Below are 15,352 nucleotides of genomic sequence, written 5' to 3' on the forward strand. Positions count from 1 at the left end.
ATAAAAATTAACTGCTCTTCCCCAAATACCAGCAGGATCTGACAGTAATACTCCATCTTCGGAGCACAATCCATGAATAAGCCGTTTCTGACCATTCTTTTTTTCCAAATTGAAAAAGTATTGGGACGGTGCATCCATGTGATCAATGCTTTGAAAGCGTGAACGAAGCAGAGCCCCCTGTATTTTATGCCCCAGTAGATCCGCTAACTGAGCTTTCTTCTTTGAACAGGCTTCTAAATAATGAATCTGGCTGGTAGATTGTGCCAGATTTTGAAATTCAATTATCTCTCCCTCCAAAAGCTCTAAGGAACGAGTCAACTCCTTAGTAACGTTATGAGTATACTGTTGAGTAAACTGTCTGATTTGTATCTTACCAACATCCCACCACGGTTGCAATGAAGAAAAAGAAGACTTCTTTGCTCTGTGAACTTTCCAGAAGTACTTAAATTATTCCTTAAAAAAGTTATCACTCAACAAATTGGTATTAAAATGCCAGTAGGCGCTTTTTGGTTTTATTGAGCTTAAAATAAGCTTACAGTGCACCATACTGTGATCTGGAACTTACTGGTGTTATATAAGATTTATTGAAAATACTAAGATGGTGATTAAAACTATAAAGTCTGTCCAGCCAAGCTAATGATATAACATTATCACGTGTGTGAAGCCAAGTGTACTGTCTATCATTACCATTTAAAGATCTCCAAATATCACATAAATCATATTTTTTACTAATATGAATTAAGCGTTTTTGCGAAGCCAGATGAGGCTCCATGTGATTCCGATCTAGATTATTCTCAGTACAATTGAAATCGCCACCCAGGAACAAGAAGTCTTCAGAGCAACAGTTTTGTAGAGTTGAACATATGTCCAAAAAAACATTCTTTCAACTGGTGCAGTTGGAACATATACACAAATAAAAACAAACACATAACCTTCAACAACAGCTCTTACTTTTAGAAGCCTACCTTTTACTATTTCATCCACATCATAAGAAATAGAACTAAAATTCTTTGTGAATAACGAACTGCTTAACATCAGGAAAATATTCCTGCACACGCACACCTCTTTTATTTTTTGTTGATCTAAGGAATAACTTAATATCATGAAGTTCATACTCCCGACCACTAAGATCCCCCTGAGAAAGTGTCATGCTGGAGTCAGATGACCCCCCCCCCATCACTTTCCGTTTCCTGATCCACATTTTCTTGCACTACACTCCTTTTACTTATTTTGGCATCAACCATTTCATCAATTATCTTCCTTTTATTAGAAGGTACTTTAAAAAAAAAAATCTTTCCCCACACCATCCATTCCACCTGCCTCCTTCAGAGTCACTGGACTATTCTCACTTTCTATTTGTTCAACACGTCTATCTTCAGAAACCGGTGCCACGCTCGGTACATCCTCAACACTAGCCTCTGAAAGTGTAGCGGTGTGTATCGTCTCCGAGTGCTCATAGTGCAGCGAAATCAACACAACCACACTCTCACCGGGAACACCCGCAGCCGCAACAGCCGCCACCGCCACAACCGAGCTCGGCCCCGGCAATACCTCCTCAACCATGTCAGCCCCACCATCCGCACCACCATCTCCTTTAGTGTTCCCATTCACTGCGTTTGCTTCCCTGTCTGAAACTTTGTCAGGACAGTTACGAATTAAATGTCCAGTTCTACCGCAACCAAAACACTTTGATTTCGCGGTAGTGACAAAAATAACATATTCAAAGTTGTCAATTCGAAAATTGAGCACCATATCTAGCTCATCATCATCAGGAATAATCATATAAGCGAAAACCCTGAACGAAACAATGTGTTTCAACAACGGTGATCCGCAATTGATTGGAATCTTTGTGATCGGAGATACCAATTTTCCATAGCGAGATAAAGCTTGCGTCAATATTTCATCATTTACGAACGGTGGGACATTTGATAAAGTGACTATTTTAGCTGGCAATGAAAGAGGAAGAACAGAGACAAAATCACCAACAATGACTATTCCGTGTTCGACAACTTCATTGACTTTATTAACGCTATTAAGAAACACCACAACGGCACCATTCATTCTGGAGGCAGATAACACGCTCTCATGCCCCACAACCTCACCAATAGCAAGACAACATTAACCGCATTACGCCGCGTGAGTGAACTCAAACCCTGCCAGCGTGGGACCGACATGCTTCCCCGATAAAGTGGATAGCACGCAGCCCAACAAAGAACCAAAAAAAAGAAAAGACCAGCAAACCAACAAGGGGAAAAGATAGAGAAAAGAAAAATCAGCTTCACTAGTTTGTGAGTGAAGCTGATTTTTAGGTGAGAGAGAGAGAGAGAGAGAGAGAGAGAGAGAGAGAGAGAGAGAGTCCTCTGAGACCAATTAATGTCAGTTAGCCACCAAAACAAAGTTGTAGTCTTCATGCTCATCAAACTAAAGACCTGGGGGCTGTTTTACAAAAGCAGAATTTATAAATCCAGGATAACCGACAAAGCGAGACTTGACCTAGTCTAATCTGTGCATCCTGGCTTGGTGCGTTTCACCAAGGCCAAGCCAGGCTGAGGAGGAGTAGTAGGTTGAGCCAGGCGAAAGTAATTTGGATAGATGCACGTTCACGGCTTTCCTTAACAGACCGCAAGGTCGATAACAGATTTACTGATTCTACAATGGAGAATATGCATTGTTCATACTTTATACAGAGTGAGCAGCAGCTTCTTGTGGATGCGTATGTAGCCTAAAAATCTACATTAAATGACCACTGCTCTGAATTGAAACCGTCATAATCATACGTAGGATTAGGCTACTAATCATTTGCACAAGTTAACTGTTGTACTCTTTGCCTTTTAAAAGTAAGCAGAAGCTAATGTTAGGAAATTTACAACGCTAGAATATGATTCATAAATATCTCTTTCACTCTTTCTCCCTCTCTCTCTCATGGGCTAAAATATAAATTACCTAAGTCATATTAACTTCCACTGCTCGCTTTTAATGCAAAGTGTACAACAAGCGACTCACTGAATGGTTTCAGTTAAGAGCAGTAGTTGGTAAATGTACATTTTTAGACTAGCCTATCATTCAGTTGGTCCACTATTATCTGTCACGATATTCTTTAGGTTTTTTTTTTTTCCTTCTTTACATATTATATATATGCTTTGCTCCCTCGTATGTATATGGACATAGAAAAGAAAGACACTGAAGAAATTGGACTCTAAAATCTAGAAACTATGAAGATAATTAAGTGATAAATTTCATGCACATCGTAAACATGAATGTAACAGAGTGATATTCATCAGTTATTTCCCCCCAGCAAAATATAAGGTCAAAAACTATCGGGGTGTCCTCTCCCTGTTGTTACATGAATGTACAGTAGTCTACAATATATAGTTATTGGTCCAGTGAACTAAGACTGTAATTTGGGAGGATTGTACAATTAGGATATGTTCTTAAAATTGTACAATCCTCCCTAATTATAGTCGTTAAAGAATACAAAAAAATTAATCAACTAAAATAATTTAAGGTGCATTGATCCACTATAGAAACACACATGTACAGCACTTTATACAGTATATTGCCCTTCTAACAAACTTCTAACAACAATATGAACAGCAGTCTTCAAACAGCAGTATAACCGTAACAATGTCACATGAATAATTCTAAAAAATTAAACTTTTTTAACAACTTTAAATAATAACAGTACTTAAATGAACAGCAACATGCACCTGTTGTATTTTAATGCAGGCTGATAATAATAAGGTAAAACCACAGTTGAGTGAACAGAAAAGGCTCCAGGATGAATAAATCCTGGTCAGGAGTAGGCTAGCTGTTAGCCTGGCTGTTAGCCTGGTCAGGAGCAGGCTAGCTGTGCAGAATAAATCTCCATGGTAACTTAGGTGCCTCTGCTTTTGTGAAACCGAGTCAAGGCTAAATTCAGCCAGGATAACTTAATCACTTATCTTGGTTTTGTGAAATAGCCCTCTGCCAGATTTTATTTTTTGTTTGTGTGTGCAATGGAGCTGATTGGTAAACATTCAGACCAGGGGCCTGTTGCACAAAAGTAGAATGAAGATATCCAGGATAAATGAAAAAGCGCAGCTTGACTTAGTGTGATCCGCTGATCCCGGCTTAATCGGTTGCACGTTTGCCGAGCCAGGATCAGACGGTGAAGCTATGTCAAGCCAGGTGTAGATAGCTGGGATAAGTGCACGTTCACGGCTTTCTTAAATAGACCACGGTATCGATCACAGATTTACTGATGCAGAAATGGAGAATACGCATGTGGCACATGTTTCAACCGCTGAGCAGCAGCTTCTAATGAAAAGTTATGAGGAGGTGAAGCATATAATATGCAGTAAAGGGAAATACGGCTGTTGTTATCAAATGGAGAGAAAAAGTCCGACAGACAATAGCAGACCAACTGAATGCGTATGGATTTAAAAAAATCTACTTACTAGTCACTCCACATTTTTACAAAGTTGTACATTCTGTTTTAATTGCTTTAATATGCTTGTTTTATGTGTAGGTTTTATTGCTGTATCTGTTTTTATGTGCTAAATGTGCTGGTTTTACTGTAAAGTGTCTTTTAGCCTACCACGTAAAGCACTATATAAATTAAATGTATTATTATTTAGCCTACTTTGCCATAAAGGTGAGCAGAGGGAATTAATGTTCCTCGGGAAATTTACCCTAAGGACTAGGCTTAATTTCAAACCCTTATTCATAATGCGAGAATATGTTTTACAACCACATGCACAAATCTCTATGAGCTATGTCTAATTCTAAATATCTTTCTACAATTAATGATCATACAGAACAAACATGACTGGGCAAAAACTAGAAAAATAAGTAAGTGACTTCAATACACACTGTAAGCATATCTGTAGAACAATGTAGCCTATTATTCATGTTTTTTTATTCTAACTCCCAAACTCGAAGATGACAAGTGACAGCACCAAAATAAAAAGATTAAGAAGCTTTGAACACATTCTCACTCCCATCTCGTAAAATACGGACGTTTGGTCAGGTGCCATTGTCGTTGTTATTGATGCTAAAAGTCTCCACCGCTGCACGGTGTGGGAGGACCCCCTGCCCTCCCCCCGCCTCTCCACGTTGCACGGGACAAATTTCACGGGGAGAGCAGCGGAGGAAAAGCCCATTTCCTCCGTCGTCCCACTTTTTCTCCGGGTGCCATTGCAACCATTTTTTACCATCTAAACAATTGCAATAGTAGATTTAAATCAAACTCATGACAGCAATAGTGACAAGTAATGCATGTTAATAAAAATAAAGTGGAACACATTCGGAAGACAACAGAATAACTTAAATGTTAAACACATTTATTTCGGATCAGCGCGGCAGCTGATTTAACACATAAGACTCCAGGATTAATCTTAGCCTGCCTGTTAGCCTGCTCTGGAGCAGGCTAGCTGCAAGGAATAAATCGCCATGGTTACTTGGCTGGGTTTAAGTCAACCTGCTTTTGTGCAACCAAATCAAAGCTAAATTCATTCAGGATAACCTGAATATCCCGGCTTAATCCCTTATCCTGGTTTTGTGCAACAGGCCCCTGGTAATACCACAGTAATTATTTTTTACATTATTATCATTACATTTTTAAACTCATTTCTCCACATCCAATCATCATCATAAATGATACAGTTGTTGGCCTACCTGACTTATCACAACAGTTGGCACTGTTTTCATATTCTGCACAAGAATCTCTGGAAGTCAAATGTAAATGTCAAGCACTGTGTTCACATTCTGTGCACGGTCGGTCTGTCATGAAATGTTTGTGTGCGTGCCAACCCACACACTTTGAATGTTGATTTAAAGTTCAATGGGGTATTCCCCATAAAGGTACACAGATACCATAGAACATGGAGTACTTTTAAGCTGTAAAATACTTACAGTGTATCTAATAGTCCTCATTTTGCGTTGGTATGTAATGTTAAATTGCAGCAGGCGTGTCATTTTACACAGCCTTCAATTTATTCTATAAAATTAAGATTTTAAACGGTGGTAAATTATGAATAGCTCCCATTTGCAAAATGTGTGTGTATGTATTTGTTGGAATTGATGATTTGTCCTTTGATGCTGAAGAATGTGTTTAATATTTTGAGGATAATATACTATGTATTATTGTTTCACTATTTATTCTTCGCACCTGAGTCACAGCACTGACTCATGTCTATGCAGCATGCTGAGGTTTTCTCTCCATCTCCTCTTTGATGTCTGTGAGCTCGCCAAAGTAGCTTTACATGACTCCAAGGCCATAGTGCAATATTAATGCTGCCGCAGAGGCACTGAGTGCTCCGCATCTTTCTCTTTTCTCATCCCTCCCTCCCTCTCCTCCATCAGTCCTTGTTCTGAGCATTTACATTTTTGGCATTTAGCTGACGCTTTTTTCCGGTGAGTCTCACAACAGGCGCATGAAGAAAGTAATCTTAAAATTCCTTAAAACAAAAAGGACACGTAAGGATGAAGCAGAGCATTTGATGAGATCTAGATAATAAAAAAATAAGGGCTAGGGGAAGTAAACAGGAAACATTTTTGGGGTATAATTTGAGTGAATGGTCGGGAAGGGAGGTGATGTGATTCAGTGGAGATGTAGTGGATGATCATGATAGTGTCTCTGTTGTTTTGAACAATAAAAGTGCAGCTTAATTAGCTGGGATGATAGCCGACAGAAAGGGTGTAGGTTTGGTTAAAGAGAGTATCCCATGATTGTTTCACTTCGTAACTCTGGATTCAATGAGTAAAGGCGTAGCCCTGTTAGAGCTGGGAAACGTTTCTTTCATTAATAATGTTACAAAATATTTGAAATGGTTTACAAATATTTTTAGTCTACAAATTAACTGACTACCTAAAGTCATGTTTAGTTACCTTGATACTGAATGATAGAGGAGGTTGCATTTTTACTGAAAAGAACATTGTTCTTTAGTATAAAATCTAGTTGAAACTGTAAAAGTTTCTCATAGTTTCATGTGGATCAACCAGCAGTGCACCTGAGGGGCACCAGTGACGTGGCCGGGCGGTGAAGACAGAGCAGATCATCAAATGAAAACACACCATGACTCCCACTTTCTCTCTGTGCGTCTGTGTGTGTCTATGTCAGGATGACTTCCTGTTCAGCGTGTCTATCGTCAGCGGCTTGGTGTGCATCACCCTGGCTGTGATCAAGTTTATGCTTGGCAAAGTGCTCACGAGCCGGGCCCTCGTCACCGATGGTAGGTGCACACACACATGCTCAAACACCTCTTATATCAGTCTGTCCACTCATATATTTGTAGGAAGGTTTTTTTTGTGTTTACTCATGAAGTACTGTCCTTTTCCTAGTAACAGCATCACAGTGTGACATCTACCGTACGTTAATATAGCTCACATGTCTGTAACACTCAGGTGTCTTACTCATGCTTACATTCCTTCCATGGAGTAGCAGATATTTGTGGTCACACAGCAGTTTGTCACCTTCATTTTTGCATATCTGTCAGATATTGGAGGCATTTCAAGAATCTGTAATAGCACAAAACACTTTGTATACTTTAAGAGGCCACCGCAGGCAATATCACATGTCCATGGACTCTTAGCAGTTTCCGAGGGAAGCCCAAACACAACGTAAGATGAATTTCAACACTAAGCCGACAAAACCCCCATCAACTGACTTTTTGTTTTCTTTTTCCAGGATTCAATTCCCTGGTGGGGGGAGTCATGGGGTTCTCCATCCTCATCAGTGCTGAAGTGTTCAAGCATGAACCCCAGGTGTGGTACCTGGACGGGACAATAGGCGTCCTCATGGGTCTTATCATCCTCGCCTATGGGGTCAAGTAAGTGATTACTAGAAGTTATTAGAGGGATGGTGTATTCGGATAACCGACAACGATATGTAAAGTTTGCTTGTAGTAAATCCGAATGTAGTAAGATTAAATGTGGAGTCCTGCAAGGGTCGGTATTGGACCATAAAGTTTTCATTTTTTTCATTATATGCAGTGGGGGAAATAAGTATTTGACCCCTTGCTGATTTTGCAGGTTTGCCCACTTACAAAGAATGCAAAAATCTACAATTTTAATCATATGTATAACATTACTCTTCAAACTAGTAGGCTTTCAGATGAAATGTTTTATCTTTGCTGCTGATGCAGTGAGATTATCTGCCGTAAACAACACCCACAATGAATGTATTGTCCGTGTTTAGTGTCTCAATAAGTCGGAATGGAATGCACGCATATATTATATTAGGGGATCAAAGTGTTTGCATCAACTCCGTTTTTCCTTCTCTTCTTCTGCTGCAGGCTGCTGCTCGACATGGTCCCACGGGTCCGACAAACCAGGAACTATGAGCGTTTTGAGTGACGGACCACTGAGGAAAGAAAGAGGGAGAAGACAAGGGTTTGGGAGGGATGGAAAGGGGGCTGACAGACTGACTGACTGACTGACAGGAGAGGGACGGGGGTTACAGTTCTAGTTACAGTTTAGTCTCAGACGATCACATTTATTCCCAAAGGTGCCGGCGGAGGCTTCAGTGTCTGTACAGTCCTCCCATTCAAAGATTTGAACTGTGTATCCAGGCTGATGATGGCAGTGCGGGTGGATACAATTCTTGGCGCCTTTTAAGTGTGTTACAATTTGGTGTACATATTATATATTTATCTGTCTTTTAACAGTGAATGGGGCAGTCTGTTCTTTCATGCCTCCTTATTTAAACAAGAGGGTTAAAAACATAGAGGGGGTGAACTGTGAAAGGGAGTTAAACTAACTTAAAAAGGTTTTTGACTCAGTTGTAGTAGAGACTGAGACGAGCTTGGACTGCAGCGTGCAGGAGACATATGGACCCAGAGAGTCCATAACTCCTTAGAAGCAACACATTTTTGTACAGCAAGTTGATGTACAGTACCTCAGTTACACCTCATCGCCCTGTCAAAACACAGCAGTTTATTTTTTCCCATGGTTGCCAGAGGCCTTTGCTCAGCTGTGCTATAAAATTTTGCAGTGTGGCAGGTCACACTGATTGATGTAGCTGATGTAGCAGTGCAGGATTAATGGTGTTTTACCTTTTATATGACCAGAGAGGATATATCAATACAAGGCCCATTTGGCATAGGGAGCAGGTATATAAACACACACACACACATACACACACACACACACAAACAAACACAAAGGATCAGTAACATGTGAGTTGCTGTTTGCAATATTTATCTAGACTGTTGTGGCGGGAGCAGAAGCCTGGAGTGGGCACAGTTTCAGCAACCTAATTCCAGTGCCCGCTTACAGTCCTGGAGGATAAAAATTTGGCCTCCATTCACTTAGAGAGTCATGACCTGACTCGGCATCCAATTCACTGAACATGTAATAGAAGGAAAATAGCAAAAGCTAGCTCAGCTACTGAGCTCCAGCTATTTTCCTTCTCCTTGTGAAAGCTTGATTAGAGCAGCTTTAAGGTTATGAGAAATATTTTTGATTTAAACCAAATTTGTCTTAAAGGTTTGCACTAAGCAATGTGGACTGATGTGTAAACGTTATTGAAAAGTAAAAAAAAAAATGTTGTTCATTTCATTTGTTAGGGACCATGTACAATTTTTAACATAAATGTTGCCATTTGATGCATTGTACCCAAGTTAGCCTTAGGCTAATTTACATCTGCAGTCCATAGGAAAGGAGGAAGAGGAAAGGCAATCAATTGTGTGTATGTACCCTTATTTCACATTACACAACAACTAGATGAGCAAGACAGAAGGAAATCAGCATTACAGTGACTGTGAAAGAAAGAAAGAAAAGGAGAGAGAGAGCTGGTAAGGAAGGAACAGAAAGGAGTGATTGTGATAGACAAAAGGGGCAAGCAGACACAGGTTGAACACGCTGCACAAATCATGGCTTAAGGTTGCCACCTTTTTTGTTTTTGAAGTTTAAGTGACAAACCCAAGAATATCATTTGTACATGCACAACTTGCACCATCTACTGACCAGAAGAGGTACCTTAAGACAAAGCTCTGCACCCAGTCTTAAGACACTTAAGGTCAAAGAAAAGCTTTTCAAATGCATAAGACAAAAGAAAAAGTTTATTCCTGCACACTGTCAACACTCAGTTTATAAAAGATACAACTTTTCGGCCATGGATCATCATCAGGCTTCAAATTTACAATATCAAACAACAACTTTATACTAAAGTAAAAGGCTGCAAGAGCCAATACAGGAGCTAGATCTCAAACAGCTGTGAGAGTTACCACATCAATAAATAAAAAACATCCTTAAAATTAGACAAACAATATATGTCAAGATCTACAGAATCCTAATAAAATAATAACCCGTCAAATTAAGGAGGACAAGGTAATTATCTTGTAATGTTTATGTTCTCTTTATCTCCAACGCTGAGGTAAAGTGACGTAGAAAGCACCAGTAGAGTTTCTGCGTGATGACACCATTTTGTAAACAAAGCCCTATTGAGAAATCCAAAGAGTTTTGTGGAGCTGATAGTTAGGTTTTTTAGTAGGTCTTTGGATGCTGAAAGGGCTGCAGCTTTTTTTTTTTTTTTTTTTTTTTTTTTTTAACAACCAATGGGTTGTTTTCATTTAAGCCTGACCGAGAACATGAGGAAAGACAATATGGTCTAATTCCAGGGCAGAAGTACTCCCCTAGGACCAGGATTGACATTAGTTATTGGAATCTGTTCGAGTTTGGAAGCTTGGCCTTTGTGGTCTTTCCTTGTTTCCAGCATGGCACATGTCCCAGCACATATTTAGGATTTGGTTCTTGGGTTTGTAACCTAGTATGGCTAGTGTCATAAAACTAGTTTGGTTCCTTTCCTCTTATCTTGATACCTGATGTAGGACCATGACCCAAACGTATCCTTAATGAGCTGACAGTATGCAGAAAGGTTTCAGTATTAAATAGTTTATATTTCAATTTAATATCATACTGTGAATGATTACTTTCCAGCCATTTCAGTACTGATGGTTAGTTATTGATAGGAGACGTTGGTCTTCTGCAGAGCTACTCAGACTGACTGGGAAACAAGATGCAGGAATCCACTACCAGAGTGTCGCCAAATTGTTCTGAAGTGTACACTGAAATTGGACGTCTTTTAAACGTTGCTTTGGTTTTGTCCCTTTTTCTGTTTTTGTACGTGATGCCTGGTGGTTGTTACCACTGAACACCGTGTTGGCTCCCCATCAATGAAACTGGTTCCAACACACACACTGCAGTGATGGTTTTGGACAACAGACAAGTCAACATTGATCTTGATATTGTGTCAAAAGTCAATGCGTGTCCTCTCTTATCTGGAACGGCTGTTTGTTTTTGTATTTATAAGGGAACTCTTTATTTTTCTGGTGAATTAAGTATGTTGTGGAGTAATAACATAAGTAATGTGGATTTACTAAAGACCTTTTTACACAAGATTTTGACTTGTCTGGTGTTCATAGATCCTAAACTTGTCTTAAATGCACCATCAGCTCAACTCTTTCCCCCACTATGGCTGCCAGTCGGAGTGGCTAATTTTTCTGTTCTAATGGTGTTTGCTTTTACCCTGAAATGTTGATGTGAAATGGAAAAGCACAAAATAGTTTAGTGAAGCACAATAGGTACTGAACCGCACTCAGGCATTGAGAAGGAGGTTGTTATTTACTAAAGTATGTCATCAATTTAGAATAACACCTGGAAATCGCCTACCAAACTTAAAATGGTTCTTTCCATCCCATCTGTGCTCCTTCTTAACTCCAAGACCTTAATCTTTCTGCTCAGTGTTCGGTGCAAAACGTGAATGTAATTATCAGGTGGATTTTCAGCTGTTTGATTGTCATAGGTTTCAGGAGCAGGAGAGAGGAGGTGTTAATTTTTCTGAGTTTTCAGACATTTTCCTCAAGTCTGAGTTTGCTGCAGTGACTCAAACTGAACGTACACTCTGTGCTGTGAGACGGTGCCCAAAAGTGCTTCAGTGTTGATTCACATTTAAGGACCTTTATTTGAATACAAAAGTGGTATTTACGTTACGAAAGTCATCAGTTTATGGAGTTCTATTTGTGACTAAAATGTGTATGAGGCCCAAATTTAACTCCATGTGTGTTCAATATTGTATGACTTGTTAGACATGTGTATCTGCTCACACTGTGGGGCTCTCTTGTGCCGATGTAAATACTGAATCTGTATCGCTGTGATGTAAAACAAATATTAAACCAGAGTCTGAGCCTTTTGTCACAGAAAAAAAGTTTATTTAAATAAAAGTTATATCCCTCTTACTCGTCAAGGACTGTGAAAACAATTTTGTTTTTGTCATTGGGTAGGTTAAAGACTTGGGTTCCATAACCCTTCGTTGATGATGGGGTTTAGGAGTAAATCCCTCAAGAAAATCTGATGTTTTTCAGTAAAAATAAAAAGGGATTTTACATCATTTTGGACCATAATTATTACCATATCTGTGTCAAGAAAATGCTAGAACAGATAATTAATAAATATATAAACACTTAAAAAGCTTAAAGACATAGCTTGCTAAAGAAGTCCAACTTCAATCATTAGATCTCAGTATTTCTGAGTATAATTTAGTTAGTTTTGAAGCTCACATTGATTTTACATTCAGCGTAGGTGCTGCCCAAAACGTCTTGGGTGCTGCACCTTAGTCTTATGCTAGGGAAAACCCTGATTGCATTTTTCACCTATTGCCACTTGAACCACAATCATCACCACTCTAGTGATTCAGACACAGGATGCTAACTGACAGATTAAAACACAAAGATTGATACATATGATGTTTAGTATGACTAAAAGTACCAATTCTTATTTTATTTATTTTTTTACAATGGAGACATTCAATGCTGAGGTTAACAAAGACCGATATGGTGAAGAAACCATTTTTTTCTTTTGAAACCAAACAGTTGATAATCTGATGGACAGCATGCTCAGAATAAGCCTGACTAACAGGTTACATAATGCAACAGAACAGCTTTTAGTATTTTGAAAAAAATCCTAAAAAAGTCAGAGTTTAGTATGTTGAAAAGTCATAAAAAAAAGCCATTGTATAATATAAAAATAAATAAGAGTCATCATATGTCAAAAAGAGGATTGAATAGTATGTAAAATAAAAAAAAAGTGATTACAAAATACTTGTATACCACTGATGCCAGAAAAGCTGACACCACTCCTTCCTGAGCCGCTGGCCTTCTCCAGACACACACACACACGGGCTACAAACAGCAGAGCACATTTAAACATCCAATGAAACAAAACCACATCAGTTTCCTCTGCTGTTGAAAAAAAGATGGCTTAATTAATATAAGTTACACATATTTGGCTACATAGTGAAATAAAGACTAAAACCAGAGGTGGAAGAAGTATTCAGATCCTTTACTTGAGCAAAACTATAATACCATACTGTAGAAATACTCGGTTCCAAATAAAGGTCGTGTTTGGAAATGTTTCCTCAATAAAAGTATGTGCAATCAGGAAAAGGTATTTGAAAGTACATACGTGACACAATAATATACAACTGAAAAGATCCAGAACTACAGCAGCCAATTATGTTCCTGAACATAAACCCTTCTGAGCACAAACATCTTTATTTTCTACCTAGGAAATTGTTTATAAAAATTACATTTTATGTAAAAAGAGAAAACAACTTCTGCACAAATTCTCTAAAACCACCTGACCAGCAGGTTATAGAAGGCTACTTCTACATTTCTACATAGACTTGTGTGACATTTACTTTACTCTGTACTGTATTTGCATGTATATAAAAACGTCAGAGGTTGTTGGTCTGCACGCCACAGAGCAGTCTCTTCCTTTAGGCAATAATCATCCGTGGCACCCTTCTTGTCTACGGTGGCAACATCCACACGCCATAACCCGGACACAAACAAACACATGCGTCCCGTTGCTAACGTACAGCTAGCGTACACGCTAACGTCTGTAGCCTACAGTTTGGTACTTTGGCTGTTTGGGGGCGAATAAACAAACGACCCAGCGGTCACGTTCACCGGAATGACCGGTGCTTTTATTTGTCACACACCTGTAGATATATTCAGCCTCAATGGATGTCATGTGGTAAGAAGAGGAAGCTTCTACAGACCAACTAAAGGAAGGAGGTAGGACGTGTTTTCTCTCCCTATTAAACTAGCAGCTGCTGGGTTGAAGGTTTGAGTTCATTTGAAAGTGAGTCCAGAATCTCAACAACATTGTAAGGATTATGAAATGAATCTTGAGTAATTGAGGCACTGTGTGTGGAAGTGTATTTTTTTCCTCAAACAAAATGTTGATGAAAAAAAGACTTGATGGCTCACATGCTTGTGTTGTTAGGTCAGTGGTTAAGTGTTTGCAGGAGCTTGTGGTAGAGATATTTCCAGTGGCAGAACTGTTACCTTGTGTACGTTAGAGCCAGGCTGTGTTGTGTTGTTTCTGCTGAAGAACTATAATCCGACTATGTAGTGATAGAGCAGAGTGTAAACTGCTGTCCTCCGTGTGTTCCATCTTCTAAAACCTGCTGGTCAGGTGGCTGCCTCGGTGTTGAGAAGGTTGGAGTTTGAAGCCCTCGGCAGGTCTGCTGGGTTTGAAGGAGTAAACACACAAAGCAGTGTGTGAAATGTTTGAGAGAACGTGTGCTGAAGCTGAATGTTGTGTCAGCTCATGACACCGATGGCAGCGTTAGTTTTAGAGTTGTCGGTAAGCTGTCAGAGAGGACGTGTGAGTGTGGTAGGCTTGGTGGTGTAGTGCTGTTGTTAGTTCTCATCAGTCTCTGACAACGTTTAGCCGGCTCCATCTTCTCCACTCAGATGGGTTTAGAGTTTGACGTTTTGTAGACAACACTGGAAAAAATGCAGCCGAGTGTGAAAGTAGATTGAAGTTCTTTCTGGTACTACTACTCTTCATCGCTTAATATTGTTCTCCTCCCGCCCTTAGCTTCATGCATCCCTGAACGAACACGTTGCATTTGTTTACGCCTATATGGCATAGAAATAAATTAAAAATACTTGGCATCATGTATATAAAATCCTTTATTTAAATTGTGTAAGTTCCACAGAATGGTTTGTGAAGGTTGATAAATCTTTTAAACCCACACCACTTTGCTGGTAATTTGTCAGCCAACCACAAAACAGTTTGGAATTGAACCACTGACCCTGGAACAATTACGAGGCAATTCATAAGAAAACTACCTGTTGTTTATCTCAGCAGATGTCTTTTCTTGTTGGAAGTGTGATGGTGACTGGTTGTTGTGTGTGGGTTTTGGCAGGCGGCTGCTGTTCCCACTTCCTGCGTACCGGGACTGAATCGTTTAGCGGTACGGGGTATCGGAGCCCTTTCCCCCCTGGTTGCAGCCCTAACATTAATAATGTAGCGAGCTACGTGGAAGAAGTTGAAGAGCCAGAGATATAGAACTGTGGAAATT

General features: G+C 39.5%; 1 protein-coding gene across 3 annotated transcripts in view; it reads left to right on the top strand.

Annotated features, from left to right (window-relative positions):
- LOC114550796 (transmembrane protein 163) overlaps positions 1-12,200 on the top strand; it is a 34,971-nt gene extending 22,771 nt beyond the window's left edge. For all 3 annotated transcript variants that reach the window (XM_028571675.1, XM_028571673.1, XM_028571674.1), the window contains exons 7-9: positions 7,100-7,211; positions 7,667-7,808; positions 8,274-12,200. In XM_028571675.1, the coding sequence (XP_028427476.1) occupies positions 7,100-7,211; positions 7,667-7,808; positions 8,274-8,334 (315 nt within the window). In that variant the 3' untranslated portion in view covers positions 8,335-12,200. The remainder of the gene's footprint in view (positions 1-7,099; positions 7,212-7,666; positions 7,809-8,273) is intronic.
- The last annotated feature ends 3,152 nt before the right edge of the window (positions 12,201-15,352 follow it).

The sequence above is a fragment of the Perca flavescens genome, chromosome 24 (genome assembly GCF_004354835.1).
Source record: "Perca flavescens isolate YP-PL-M2 chromosome 24, PFLA_1.0, whole genome shotgun sequence".
NCBI classification, from domain to species: domain Eukaryota; kingdom Metazoa; phylum Chordata; class Actinopteri; order Perciformes; family Percidae; genus Perca; species Perca flavescens.